The sequence below is a fragment of the Pelmatolapia mariae genome, linkage group LG22 (assembly GCF_036321145.2).
Source record: "Pelmatolapia mariae isolate MD_Pm_ZW linkage group LG22, Pm_UMD_F_2, whole genome shotgun sequence".
Taxonomy (NCBI): domain Eukaryota; kingdom Metazoa; phylum Chordata; class Actinopteri; order Cichliformes; family Cichlidae; genus Pelmatolapia; species Pelmatolapia mariae.
In genome coordinates, this window is record NC_086245.2 from 8,843,445 (window position 1) to 8,858,320 (window position 14,876).

General features: G+C 38.6%; 1 protein-coding gene across 1 annotated transcript in view; it reads left to right on the forward strand.

The window, feature by feature from the left end:
* The window catches only part of nudcd1 (NudC domain containing 1), a 54,232-nt gene that overhangs the window by 14,608 nt on the left and 24,748 nt on the right, over positions 1-14,876 (forward strand). The window contains exon 6 of the mRNA XM_065471734.1: positions 9,540-9,747. Within this exon, the coding sequence (XP_065327806.1) occupies positions 9,540-9,747 (208 nt within the window). The remainder of the gene's footprint in view (positions 1-9,539; positions 9,748-14,876) is intronic.

A 14,876-nucleotide genomic window follows, 5' to 3' on the forward strand; every position in this document is an offset into this window, starting at 1 on the left:
GTGTGGCCCCAAATCTCTGAGGAATCTTTCCAGTACCTTGTTGAATCTGTGCCATCACAAATTAAAAGAGTTCAGAAGGGAAAACAGGGTCCAAGCCAAGGTGTACCTAATAAAGTGTCCTTGACTGTGGAATTTCTGCATTTTGCATAATGTGGCTTAAATTCAATCATCACTAAAATATTTTCTTTTTCTATATCTCATGTGAGGGAGCCAATTAAGACAAGTCGAGTGGTCAAAGGTGTCATATTGATATTTAAAGTGTTTTGATTGATTCTCGACGTCGGCTCAGGAACATGCTGCTCTCTGCCTTTCAGCGAAGGCATTAATTAAACAAGTAAAGATGAAAAGGCAGCGAAATGTTCTTTTAATGTTATTAGAAAAGCTTGAATGGTCATGAAAAGTAGGAACATTTCCTGTATTGGTTTGAAAGCCCTCTAACATTTGCTGGAATGTCGTGGAAAACTTGGGCTGGTTTCAAGAAGAACCGTAGGCAACGTAAACGTATCTGTGTCTTTAGAAAGACAGAGGACAACGAGAGAGAGACAAAGACATGTTCAAGAAGAGCTGTGAGATTATTGAATATGTAACGTCTGATGTCACACAGGCTGATATGGAGGTGAGCCTGGACTTTATGATGATGGATAAAGTCAGCCTAACATTTGATCCCTTCAATATGACGTCATACAGATTCAAGAATAGAGAAAACTTTGAAATTAAGTATTTACAGCGGTTTGAAGTCAGAGCTTTTGGTTCACAGGTCTTATTTGTGCACATTATTTGAAATTTTGACCATCTTTTGTACGAGAATCCATCATATATAGACAGAAAATAAGGAAACTCATAATAGATCCACTTTACAGCAAAAAAACATTGAACTAAACATTCATATCCATCTGGGCCCTTTTCTTGTTTTTAAACTCAGTTATACTCACAACCTCTAAACAAGCAGACAAACAGCTACCTTCTCCTTCAAAAGATATATTATAAAAAACCCACAACATGACCCAGAGAGGGCAAAGTGCATGTTGATGGTGCTGAAGCAGAGTAATGGCAGCTTTTCAGGCAATCCTTTTATCAGCACTCTTACTTTCTCCTTTCCAAGAAAAGGTAATGGATTAGATGTCAAGAGAGGAAACATGTTCAAAGAGGCTTGTAAGTGACGAGAGAGGGAGCAGAAAAGATAGAAGTGACTTGGTACTGTGTTAAGGAGACGAGATGTGGATATAGAAAAAGTATATAGATGACAGAGAATATGTCCAAACAAGTGGGTGGAAACTTAACGATTATTCCGATACAAGGACACCAAAAACCTCGAGTTCAGTCATTTATAGTGATGCATAGGCGCACAAAACTGGATTATTTTAAACTTCAGCTGACTGAGTTCCAACACAGATAAACAAAAAAGATCAACACTGAGCAAAGAAGATTGGGAAAATGAAATGGAAGATTTGGCAGCCTCCTCCTGCCTCATTAGTTTCTTTGTTGACGCGGTTGACAACAAAAGGTGATAATGAACAACTCTTAGTTTCTCACATCTACACAAAATATGGAGCAGGTCTGTTGGTTTGATGCTGCATAGTTGGAACAATTTAATTGCTCAGGCTTTGGCAATAATCAGCGTATGTTGTTTATGATGGCTGTTATAGATGAGAAGGTTGGTACAGAGATGTTTGCGCATCAATTACATGATTTTGCTCATGCTAATCTTGCTTTTTTGTTTTATTTAAACATGTTTTATTGTTATTTGGTAGTTCTAAGAGTTGCTTACAGCAAAGAATATTTTAATTTAATTGTTATGATAATAAAACACTTCCGCCTCATGTTTTAGAAACTGCAGCTTGAGAAAAATCATGCGGTTCTAATCGTAATTAAATTAAGGACAAAGTGGGGTTAAAGGGAATAGTCGAAAACCTCACTCTCACCTTCAAGATCTTCTTCCGGTGCACCTCTGGACTTTTAGATCGCTGCCTGGAAGTCTTGTTCTGTCCCTTTTACATTTATGCCTCTGTGATGCAGACTGGATCTCCTTCAGCTTGTCAAACTGATGATTCTTTAACTTGATTTTAAGTTTTGGAAATTAGGTAAAATGTCTTGGAGGCAAATTTGTTGATATTTTGTGGATCTGATTGAACTCCACCAGGTATTATAGACAGCTCTGCATTGACAGTCTCATTGTGGGGGATAGATTCACAGTGTACATCACTGTAAGTGACTCACATAACCCTGGACTTAGTTCTCAACTTCAGGCGTGGAAGCTTAAAACGCAGGCTTCAAATGAAACTTCTGGTCGTGGGTGTGTACCCAACCCTCATTATTAGAGATGGTCCCCCACTTGAAATTGTGCTCATTTTGAAGCAATAGCAATTTTTTATCTTCTGTGCAAGTTTATAAAAGTCCAAAGTTAGAATAAGTGTTTAAGCACTAAGACAAAATAAATAAAAACACTATACAGGCAAAAGTGTGAGGCTTTAAATTCTTTATTATTAACAGTACTGGGGAAAAAATAACAGTATGACATCGTTAAAACTAACTCTCTGAAGCATTTGTTTGTGGTAGCTAGATGTCAGGTGCAAGGAGTCAGTTTACTGGAAAGGAAAGAGGGAAAAAATGATGTTCTGCTTCATATATTTTCATTCATTTGTTCGTACTTTAATCTTTACTTTTGTGTAAATATCGGATCATTTCAATTTTTTCCAGTCAGTCAAACAGATTAATCACATGGTTGAATGAAGCCAGTAATGAATGAAACTCCCAACAATTCATTTGAAACGTGACGAGAGACACCAAGTACACTGTGCTTGTTTGTAAGCTCAACTCAGAATTATTAAGAGTGTTGTATGTTTTTCATAGTGAAGTCTTTAATATTAAATGTAACTAGCAAGTGTAGCTGCAAATTTAGTGGATTAAAAACGGCATTATTTCTCGCCCACATCGAGTGGAGATAAGATAGATGCAGGAAAGAAAGTGAAGATAAAATAATAAAATAAAATAATTTGGTTGAAAACAAAATGATCTGCATGAAATGATGAGGGAGATAGAAGAGCACAGATAGAGGACTGTTAGGGATTCAGAAGGGCAGAGCATGAGTAAGGAGGAAGTGAGAGCACCTGTGAAGAGGATGAAGAGTGGAAAGGTGATTGGTGCTGATGAGGTAGGGAGATGTCTAATTGAGAGGGCAGTGGACCTTTTAACCAGATTGTTTTAACACAATCTCGTAGAGTGAGTGAGAGGATTCCTTGGGAATCGAGAAGGAGTGAACTGGCGCTGATTTTTCAAGAACAAGGCATGAAAAAGGTAGATGTGGTAACTACAAGCTATACCATGATGCTATGGGGAAGAAGCTATTGTTATAGGGTGAAATGGAGGCAGATGATGGGCTGTGGTGACCCCTGAAGAAGACAAAGAAGTTAGAAAGACAACAAGAGAGAGTTTATGGGGAAAAAAAGTATTATCAACCTTTTTTTGGGCTGCATTCAAAATCATAGCAAGATAGCAAGGGCGAGATTTACTAAAGGGAACCAATAAGTATGTGTGTGCAGTCCCCAAATAGTGCTGATAGGTGTGAATTACAAGAGTTGCACTGTTTTCTAAACTCATGCAGTCAGTTCATTTCAATGTGACATGCTCAATCTGCTAAGAGCTGTGCAAATCACAGAGTAAGACATGATATTCAGCTGCAGGTGATTACTAATAGGACAGGCGTGGCTTGTACATTTTAATCAGAAAAGCATAAAAATGTCTTTCATACACGTGCATGTTAAATGTAGGCCTGGCAAAGAGAATCATTATAAAGGAAATGGCCTTCAGTAGCTGACAGGTGCCGATGTATGGCTGTAAACAGTGCAACAATATGGGTCTGTAGCATTCTTGTTTTGAGACGACCCCTGGGAGAGATCAGAGGGAGACTCTCGACCTTGGAAATAGATGTTTAAGGATAGGAGGTTAACTTTAACCTCAACCTCATTTGTCAAATCAGAGACAAAACATACATCAAAGTGGAGGAGTCAGGCTTTTGGCATGCACTTGACAATATTTCGCATTTTTCCCTCTGATTTTATTTGACCTGTCGAGGCCGCCTGTACTTTCAGAATTCAAACATTTTCCTGAGCACATTGAAAGTATTTTAAGGCATCAAACCTTATATTTCTGAACCAGGACCACTCAGCTGCTCTTAAATGTCCCACCATCCAGGTTCAGTACTAGAGGGCTTTTACTGTTTTAGCTCCTATGCTCAGTAACTCTAATGCCCATTACTGTCAGGTCAGCTTTGCCTGTACCATATTTTAAAAAATATTTTTAAGAACCTGCCTTTATAGACTTATATTTCTTTCCTCGTCTTTTGCAGAGCATGTGGTTTCTGTAAAGACTTTTGAGGTGCTGTTTTAAGAAGCGCTCTAAAAATACCAGCGATAAACAATGATCAGTTTGACAAGAAGCAGTATTTCCTTTAGTTTTCTCACTTTTATTGATATTTTGCCAAACTAATGTGGTAATAGCCACAAAATTAAATTGGATTTGGGTAATTTCTTAGTTTTCTCAGTAAGTGAAATGAGGTGGGCTGTGTGAGTGATCAGGTTGCTGTACTTTGCTGCTTTTTAAATACCTGGCAGCTGCATTACAGAAAAGTGGAAACCTTTCACCTGAGGTAACAGACAAAACAGGATAAAAGCTGCAGCCTGAAAGAAAATATTGCGTAAATCTGTTGGATCAGCAACAGATGAAAAGGACTCAAAGGGACTTTATTTTAGAAATAAAGTCTTGAAAACGCCATTCAAGCACAAGGCTGCAAACAGATTTATGACAGGATTGTTTGTGCCATTTATGATTATGTTCTCGGAAGCCAAAGTCATTTTATCAAGCATCTGTGAACTTTTAGAGGAGAATCTAAAGAACAACGTGATGCCTGCTGTTCATCTATTCTCCAACAAGGCTTTTAACAAACATTGCCTCTTTATGACTTACACTTTATTCAGAGTACATCTGTTCTGAGCATTACTGGCGATGCTGGTTACGCTCCCCGTGACGACTCATGTTATGTTTCATTATAGCATACCACACAGCACAGGCGTCGTCATAGCTGAAGGAAAAATACAAAGATTTAATGTGTGCTGAGTCAGAGGCAACAGAAAGTTGGCTCGTGAGGAGTGGTGAGAACAGGCTGGAGCAGAAACGTGGTCGTCATGTTTGTGAAAAAAGCCTTCAAAGAAAGCAGTTCGGTGCCTCAGCTTCCTCATATTACCATAACGTACATTACGCTCTAATTATAATTGACTCCTTTTACTTGTTACTGTATGCGTAAATACTCTAATTGAAATTGAAAAATAAATCTGGATCTGTATTAAAATAGGCTATTAGTGCTAATGGATAATCATTTGATTTATGTGGCAGGTTCTTTCATTCGAGTAAGAGCAGCGCTTCATTGATAAAAGCTTGTATTAGCATAGCAATACTGAGGCATTAAAGAAATCATGAGTCAGCATCTGGCTTGAAACCATATCAAAGCTGCTACCTTGGCAAGTGAACGTTATACTAAATTTAAGTGAATTACTTTATTGCATTTCATTGTGACTGGAAAATAAATGCATCCAACATAGAAGGAGTAACCCTCGTAGAATCCAGGCTTGAAAAAGTCGGTTCCTTTGGTTACAAGCAGGGAGGAACAGACACGGATGTAAAAGTGAGAATGGGCAAACCAAGAGCTACATTCTTACAGCTGGAGAACATCTGGAACTCAATAATTCCACTGTGGAATCAGTGTTTCTCTACAGTGCAAAATCTTGGAGGGTATGTAAAGATAAGATACATACCTTTATCAACAGCTGCCTAGGGAAAATTTTAACCTCCTAGGACCTGGGTCCTAGGAGGGTCTAGACCACAGGTGTCGAACTCCAGGCCTCGAGGGCTGGTGTCCTGCAGGTTTTAGATGTGTCCTTTATCCAACACAGCTGATTTAAATGGCTAAATTACCTCCTCAACTTGTCTTGAAGTTCTCCAGAGGCCTGGTAATGAACCAATCATTTGATTCAGGTGTGTTGACCCAGGGTGAGATCTTAAATCTGCAGGACACCGGCCCTCGAGGCCTGGAGTTCGACACCCCTGGTCTAGACCAATATACTAAATTTTGCTCTACAAGGGCCTGATATCCACTTGTTCTTATTTTTCTCAGAAAGAAAAATCAGGTAAAAAAAACCCCAAAACGTAATTCTTTGTTTTTACATTCATCAGGTTCCAATCAGCCCAAATAGCAAAGAGAAATTAAAAATGCATGCCATGAAAGAGTTTGGGTCTTAGGAGGTTAAAGATCTACTGGCATAACAACATCTTCAGTTAAGACTAGGGGGGGAAAGCGAAGCAAGTATCTGTAGAAGAAGCGATAAGAAGATGGAGATGGATAAGAGATACGGTGAGGAAACCAGGCCACTGGACCACCAGATGTGCTTATGTGGAATCTGCAAGGGAGGAGGAGCAAAAGAAGCAGGCCAAAGATTACACGGCAAAGAGATAAATATGAGGCCTGTTTTACGGATGACAGTCGCAAGAATGTCGCTGTAATTTAGTTCTTCCTCCATCATTTATAATAAATATGCTAAAATTCTTTCCTTCATGTGATCCATTTATGTAAAATCACTCTGAGGCTGCTGAGGGTAGCTGTTCTGTTAAAACACTACACATACAGAGGACAGAAAACGTATCATAAATGCTACGTTTTCTGTGTTGATTCTCCAAAGCCACATACTGGTTTATACTCTTACTTTGCCTATTACCCCTAAAATTACAATGTTCCCTCTAATTTTTCATGTGTCTGAGCGAACACACAAACTCCGGGAGCGGTCCCTGGACCACTGTGAGCAACAGCAGACGTGTGCACTGTGGTCACGCCAGCATCAAATCCATCCAAGTTACATGGTTTATTCAAATAATCAAATTACAGCATTTACATTTATGTTAGACTACTTTTAATTAACTGCTTTAGCCCACTTACAATGAAAATTTTAAAAAAATCTTGTTCATGACCTGTGTAGTATGTTAATACTATTGGAAGTAAAAATAACTTGAACTCCAATTTTGAAAACACAACTTTCTTTTTTCTTCTTCTTTTTTTATAAAGCTCTGACTTGTATTATGAGTCTGTGGTCTGGGAGAGAGTCCTGTAACTCTGTCTGCAAAATACAGTATATAATGACCAATGGTGGGCAATTAATTATATAGTTACTTCTTCAAAAAAGTTACTGAGTTTTGCAAACAACAAAGTTTTTTGCAGCTGTTTACCTAAAAATGCAGCCAAGGCGTTTTCTAAACAAACATTTCAAAATATTTACAGAACAATCAGCTGTTCTGCATCAAATTTGATGCCACACAAATTATTTGTGCCACTCCAAAAATAATTTCTGTCCACTATGAAATAAAGGAGAACATCAAAAGCCTGATACCTGCAGGCCTGACAACAGGAGATGTATCACTCCTGTAACACCTGTAACATTCAGCAGTCGCCTCATTGTTCTGACACACACAACAAAACTATTGACTACACTACACACTAACTACACAAGATTTGCGCTAAACGTGCAAATCTCTCACATCTCAAAACACCGCCGTCACTCCTAAAACTTCCCCCCTTCCTAAACAACTGTTGCCATATCATTTTTTGATTGGTTGACATGGTACATTTTTCGACCAATAGGAAAGGGTGGAGTTTTTTTGGTTTTGGCTTTTCTCACAGGGAGAGCGCTTTTGAGCGTTTTCCTTATAAAACGCCGTTTTTGCCGTTTCTTCGGGCAGTAAATATAAACAACGATAGTATTCAGGAAGAAAAACAAACATTGCATATATTTTTATCATAACTCTGGTTTTACGTGGCCTATCAACACAATTTAAAAACTGGTACAAAGTCCACACTTTTTCCGTCAGTTGTTCCGTCTGTCCTGCTCATATCTCCAATGGTTGTACACGTTGTCATTAACGTAGCTTCACTCCCCATCAGCCACGCTGCTTTGCTTGCTAAAACACCGGTGTCGGCACATAAGGACGCTGTCATAGCCTGTCAACCACGTTGATTAGCTGCGTATATACGAATGTGAATCGCATTATTGGCTGGACTATGGGATAAGGTGGCATCGTTCTAATCCCATACGGGAGCAGGCAGTCACTTACTGACTAACACGGTAAAACTGAATTGTTAAAGTTATAATTTTAATTTCAATTCAGGTTAGATTTTTTTTTTTTGTGCGCAACGCAGATTTTCTGTGAGCAGAGACCGTGCCAGCAGTGCGCAATTGCGCACGCGCGCAGCTTAGAGGGAACATTGGTAATAGGGTAGATGTTTGGCAAAATTGAACTGTAACACAGGAGTGTGGACTTCTGTGTAACCGATTCTGTCTTGTTAATTATGACTTGTTATTTAAAGAGGCTCCTTTTGATTTTCTGCTAGATCATAATGTTAAAATAATGCCAAAAACATCTGCTTTTATAAGTAAAGAATCTAATAAGGGATGCATACAGTCATGTGAAAACTCTTAACAGCTCTGTAATAAACTGAGTATGCCCCACTATTCAGTAGTTAGTGCTGCTAAAGGGAGTCCTACTAACTTAAAGTAATTGTTCCTGTAAGCTTTGTTGATGAGGAATTTTGGTCCATTGCTTCAGTTAATTGAGGTTTTCGGAGATTCATTTTACACACGGTTCAGCCACAGCAGTCGCATGGACGCCAGCCAGTTCAGCGGCTTAATTCTTTTGTTTTTTAGCCATCATGGTGTGAATTTGCTGTTGTGCTTGAGCTCATTGTCATGTTGCATGACCCAATTTAGACCAAATGATATCTTTTCAATTTTATTGATCTAAACGATCATAGAATATGTATGTATATATGTCCATTTATACTCTGTCTCCTCCTTAACAGGTGGATCAGTCTAAACAAAACTCTGAACAACGATGGACAGCAATTATTAAAATCTATATGTTTTTTAAAAAGATTTATTATTTTTAAAAATTGCCAAACTATCAATAGCCCACTAGTTCATTATAAAAAATGAACGTTCAAAACTTTCTGTTGATCCACCAGTTGATTCATTTACATTATTTTGTTTGTGGACGATATTTTGTCCCAACATAGCAGAACGTAATATGCAAAACAACTTTTTTGTTGTAGTATAATTTAGTTTTCCTGTTAATAATGCAAAAGTTGAAGGGTTTTTTGTTGTTGTTGCATAAACCAAACGTTGAAATAATTAGAAAATGAATAGATGCTTGTTTGGTTTACTCATCTCACTTGATATTTGTAGGTTTTAATAATTCAATACATTAAAATTCAGCATACGAATTGCCTTAATAGCTTCGCTGTGAGCTCATTCGTGGTCATCCCCACTTGCGCTATGATGATCCATTTATTTTAATGGTCTCCTATCTGCAGTTGACTGAATATTCAAAAGTAATTTCCTTCAATGTCTGCACTCTATCAGATCTTTTATGTATGACTCAGAGACAGCTGGCTCAGGACGATCATTAACTTCAGCACCACACATTTCTTTCCCCTTTGAATTCAGATCCCATTTACTTTTGGCAGCAGACGACCGAGGACATCACGCTGTGTGTGCGCATGCCCGAGGGTATCACCAAAGAGGGGGTGCAGTTCAGGCTGACGGCAGACAACATGACCATTGGAGTTCAGGGTTTCCCTCCACTGCTGGAAGGCCAGCTGTTTGCATCTGTAGACCCCGAGGCCAGCGCCTGGATCATCAAAGATGACAAAAGGTTTGCAGTCTGAAATGTGGAGTGTTGATGAAGTTGGATTATTATTTTTCTTCATTATGTTTTGGAGTTGAAATCGTAGGAAAAGAGTGATTCATTATACATTACGATAAAAAGAGTACCGTAACACGGCAATTTTTCAATACCAGCGGCAATTACAGCGCTATTTCCATTGTTGTTCCTCTGCTCGCCATTTCCCCGCCTCTCTATAACATGTTAGTTAACTTCTGTTCACGTCACCATCATTCAATTAAAAACTGCCACAGACTCATGAAGGTGTCACTTGGCAAGGAAAAAGGTTAGAATACCTACATGCTTTAATAAAAATAAAATGATAAGTAATACAATATATAGTGGCATCAATACTTTTTCCCACCTCTGCAGTAGATTACAGAAATATCTCACATACTATATATAACCTGCACACAATAAATCTCTGCACAGTCGTCATCTTCATGAATGAAATATTGAATGTGTACAAGATTAATGCACCACTCTGGGGATTTGAGAAGCCTGAAACATGTTATGAGTTTGGATGTTGAGTCAGAAACTCCAACCATCCGGGGATCGGTGAATTAAGAATTAATGAATTAAGCTTTTAAAAATTGATTGATTTAATGTTTTTTGCTTTAGAAAGAAACAATTAAATTCCTTAAAATGTTCCTGCCACTTATTTAATATTAAATGTGTTAATGGTGTTTAAATCAAGTGTGTTTATGTGCCAATACAAACATCAGAGAGAGAGGCATCAGGTATTTCACTGGTGAGTTTTTGTGTTGTCTTGAGAGTCAATATATTTATAAACATTATTAACAGGATTGATTCAGTATAGGTTTTTATAGTTAGCGCCTCAGCACATGTATATGCTTTTAAAGCACACTAATACCATATACTTACCAACTACTTTATTAGTTATACCTGTTCAACTGCTCATTAATGCAAATGTCTTATCAGCCAATCGAATGACAGCACTCATTACATTTAGGCTTGTAGAAATCGTCAAGACAACTTGCTGAAGTTGAAACTGAGCATCAGGGTGGGGAAGAAAGGTGAGTTATGTGACTTTGAGCAGGGCATGGTGCCAGAGGGGCTTGCCTGCATATTTCACACACTGCTGAGATGGGTTTTTGCTGTACGACCATCTCCAGGGTTTACAGAGAATGGTGTGCAAAATAAAAAATAGCCAGTGAGCAGCAGTGCTCTGGGAGAAAATGCCTTATTTATGCCAGAGGTCAGAGGAAAATGGCTAGTCTGCCTCAAGTTGACAGGAAAGCAACAGTAACTCATATAACTGCTCGTTACAACCAAAGTGTGCAGAGAACATGGATGAACTGACAGCACGTTGGGCCTTGAAGCAGATGGGCTACAACAGCAGAAGACCACACCAGGTGCCACAACTGTCCCATAAGAACAAAGAACTGAGGCTACATTTCACATTGACTTACCAAAATTTGATAGAAGACAATTTTTTTTTAATGCTAGGGTCAGGCCCAGCATGCATATTATATATTGTGATATTAGCTATTAGTGGAGAATATACTTAATCTACTGAGCAGCATGGTGTAGTACAGCGGTCCCCAACCTTTTTTGCGCCACGGACCGGTTTAATGTGAGACAATATTTTCACAGATTGGCCTTTAAGGTGTCGCAAATTACAACAAAATAAAATGATATGACCAAGACAAAAACTGTGGTATTTTGTAAATATAATAATAAACATGAATTCACTGTGTAATTGTGTAAATTTATTAGCAGCGTCCTCCTGAAATGCACCAACAACATTGAGAGTAAAATCCTCCTCTCTGCCCCTTAATGCTCTCTGGTCACTATGGTAACGCGTAAATATTTATTTCAAAATAAGACACACAACTACAACACGGGAAAAGACCCAACGATAAAAATCCTGAAAACCCTAAATTTCACACCCAAGCCTCAACTCTCTCGGCCTGGTACCAAACCGGTCTGTGGCCTGGGAGTTGGGGACCGATGGTGTAGTACACAGTAAAGAAATTCAGGACTGGAAAAGTTATTTGTCATGATGATGTCTGGAAACATAATATATTTTGTTTATTATGGTTATAAGTCTCAATTCAGTGTATGATGTTTCATTTTTGCACTATTTTATATATATTTTAAAGAAGAGTAAGATGTTAAATGTTATGAAACCAACTGAATCTTTCAGTGTTACATAAGTTCAGTCTGCTTTGAAGGCTACAGATGAAACTAAAGAGAAACACTCCCTTTGTCATAAACTGCTCTGCAGTATCATAGTGTGACACCAGCACAGATGAGTGAAATGTACAGTAATGCAATTTTCTTCTTTCTCACACTTCTGGGCCTGCCATTGGCCCAAAAGCACCACTTTGAGATCCTGGGGTATAACATATATAACAAATGTAACATAAACATGATCTAATCCATGTATTGCATAGAAAGTTGTCTTTCAGTTGCTTTTTGGGCTTTATTTTCAGTTTTCTTTATACAACACTGAATCACATTATGTGGGATTTTTTGACAGTGTTTAGCAGACTCACTGAGTGTTATTATATCTTCGATGACCCCGCTAGCTGTGCTTTCAGGGTCAGTAGCTCCTGCTTATGTGTTTCAAGGCAAATTGCTTCTAGGTAATGAGCCTGGCTTTGACTTATTCAAGAATATTTATTTATTAATAAATCGGGACCACTGGGAAAGAGGCACCTTGAGTTGGACAAACATCTGCATGCAGACCTGTAAGCAGAGCTTTCACAAAAGTGTCGGATAAAGAAAGCAGGACTAAACTCAGGCTGGAAGTAGAGAAATGCTGACACTCACTTAAAACATTGTTGGTCAGTGAAGACCTGGAGCCAAGCCTTACCTATCTCTCTTGCAGCAAAATACTCTTCCACTCATGTGTTACTGTTTGAGTTATGACTGACAGTAAAAAAGAAAGAAAGAAAAGCGACTCCTATCAGTGCAGGAGTACACGATGTCCACATGTTGTCTTGTTCCCTTTAAACTTTCATTGTCATCCTCAACCAGTGCGCTGGATCACATTTGTTATCTTGAATCCACAAAAGGCTTTATGGAGCTTTTCTCAGAAATCAGATTTCCCGTTTATATTAAACTAATTTAAACTTGACTAAGGGTATTGTAACATCTTCCGTCCATCATTTGACAAACACAAACTTCATCCACTGTGATTCAGCGCTGAATGCTTTTCATATAAATTGGCTCTGCTGATCCAGTACTCAATATGAGTTGAGTCACATCCTCTGGTATAAAACCTTTTATTTTTATTACCATCTTTGCTTCCTGTTCCTTCAATACAAGTCCTCCAGTGCTCCATTCAGTGTGAAACCACGTTACACAGTCTATTTCTGATAATCCTTGATAACTTTAAAGGCTCTTGTATCTGAGAGGCAGGGAGTATGAATGCATTTGTCTGTCTCTGTCTTTGTTGTGTCCAGAGAAAAAAACAAAACAAAATCATGGAGGTGAATGTGAGAAGCTATCATTTTATTTTGTATTCTCTAAGCCTGATTATCTCTCAGAGATACATTTTACCATCACTGGCCCTTTCTTTTATTCTGTGTGTGTGCTATTGTGATGAAGTTCATATCCGGAAGTTCTTCTGAGCTCGGAATATCTTACCAAAATCGCACCTCTGTCGGCAGTGCTGACTGTTGTCCGTAACACTTTATGGTAGACAACAAAATACACAGTTTATTTGTTTCCTGTTTAAAAAAAAATGTAAAATTATATTTTTGTTTCTTTGCAGACTGAATTTTAATTATTATATTTAATGCAAATACCTGAAAACACCCCAAGTGTTCTTCCATTGTTTCGATTGAACATTTTCTCAGTACTAGTGTGTTATACGCTTCATAGACAGACAGCTGAGCACCATTTTTCTTCCATGTGCCCTGAAGTGAATTAAGAAGCTGCCTTTTTTGTCTCTTTTATATCTTCTCATCGTTGCCCAAATATAGACTGGTTTCATAACATTCAGCAGTACAATAGAGTAAGAATGAGACTGGAGTCTGAAGGCCAAAGAGAAGCTGCAGTGTGCGCACACAGATGAACGCTGTAGAAAGTTCACTATTTTTATCAGAAAATCAGAATAGAGGGAGTGATGTCATTCAGAAAACCGAGGCAGATCTCTTCATGAGGTACATCGTGATATATTACGCTTGGATTCAGTGAGTGAGCAATGATAAAGTGGACCATGGTTAGCAATACCTCACTGAAACCTTGGTCTCTTACATACAGAAAGCATTTAGTTTGCAGGCTTTTCATGTACAGGGTGGGCCATTTATATGGATACACCGTAATAACATGGGAATGGTTGGTGATATTAAAGTCCTGTTTGTGGCACATTAGTATATGTGAGGGGGCAAACTCCTCAAGATGGGTGGTGACCATTTAGAAGTCGGCCATCTTGGATACAACATTTGTTTTTTCAATAGGAAGAGGGCCATGTGACACATCAAACTTATTGGTAATGTCACAAGAAAAACAATGGTGTGCTTGGTTTCAACGTAACTTTATTCTTTCATGAGTTATTTACAAGTTTCTGACCACTTATAAAATGAGTTCAATGTGCTGCCCATTGTGTTGGATTGTCAATGCAACCCTCTTCTCCCACTCTTCACACACTGATAGCAACACCGCAGGAGAAATGCCAGCACAGGCATCCAGTATCCGTAGTTTCAGGTGCTGCACAGCTCGTATCTTCACACCATAGACAGTTGCCTTCAGATGACCCCAAAGATGAAAGTCTAAGGGGGTCACCCTGTATTGTTGGTAAAAGGCCAATTGTTGTTGGCCCATGGTTTTGAGTTATGTGGACATTCAGGGCTTTTCTTGTTGTTTTCTTATAGTTCTGCATTCTGTATTGTTGAGATTCTGGTCTTTTGTTATCTTTATGTTCTGGTTATCTGTGCGTTAAATTAATGGGAGGTTGTTTATACCCTTTTTGCATCCCCATTCTCTTCCCTCTGCGTCCAAGTTTTGCCTTCTGTCTCTGGTTTCTGCCTTGCCTGCCTCACAGCAAAACCTATCAGATTTAAATTAACCTTCACTTGGCTGAGGTGACAGCAGTGGTGACATCAGCTGTGAGCAGACGGTCTTCTTGCTTTTCAACTAAACAGCTT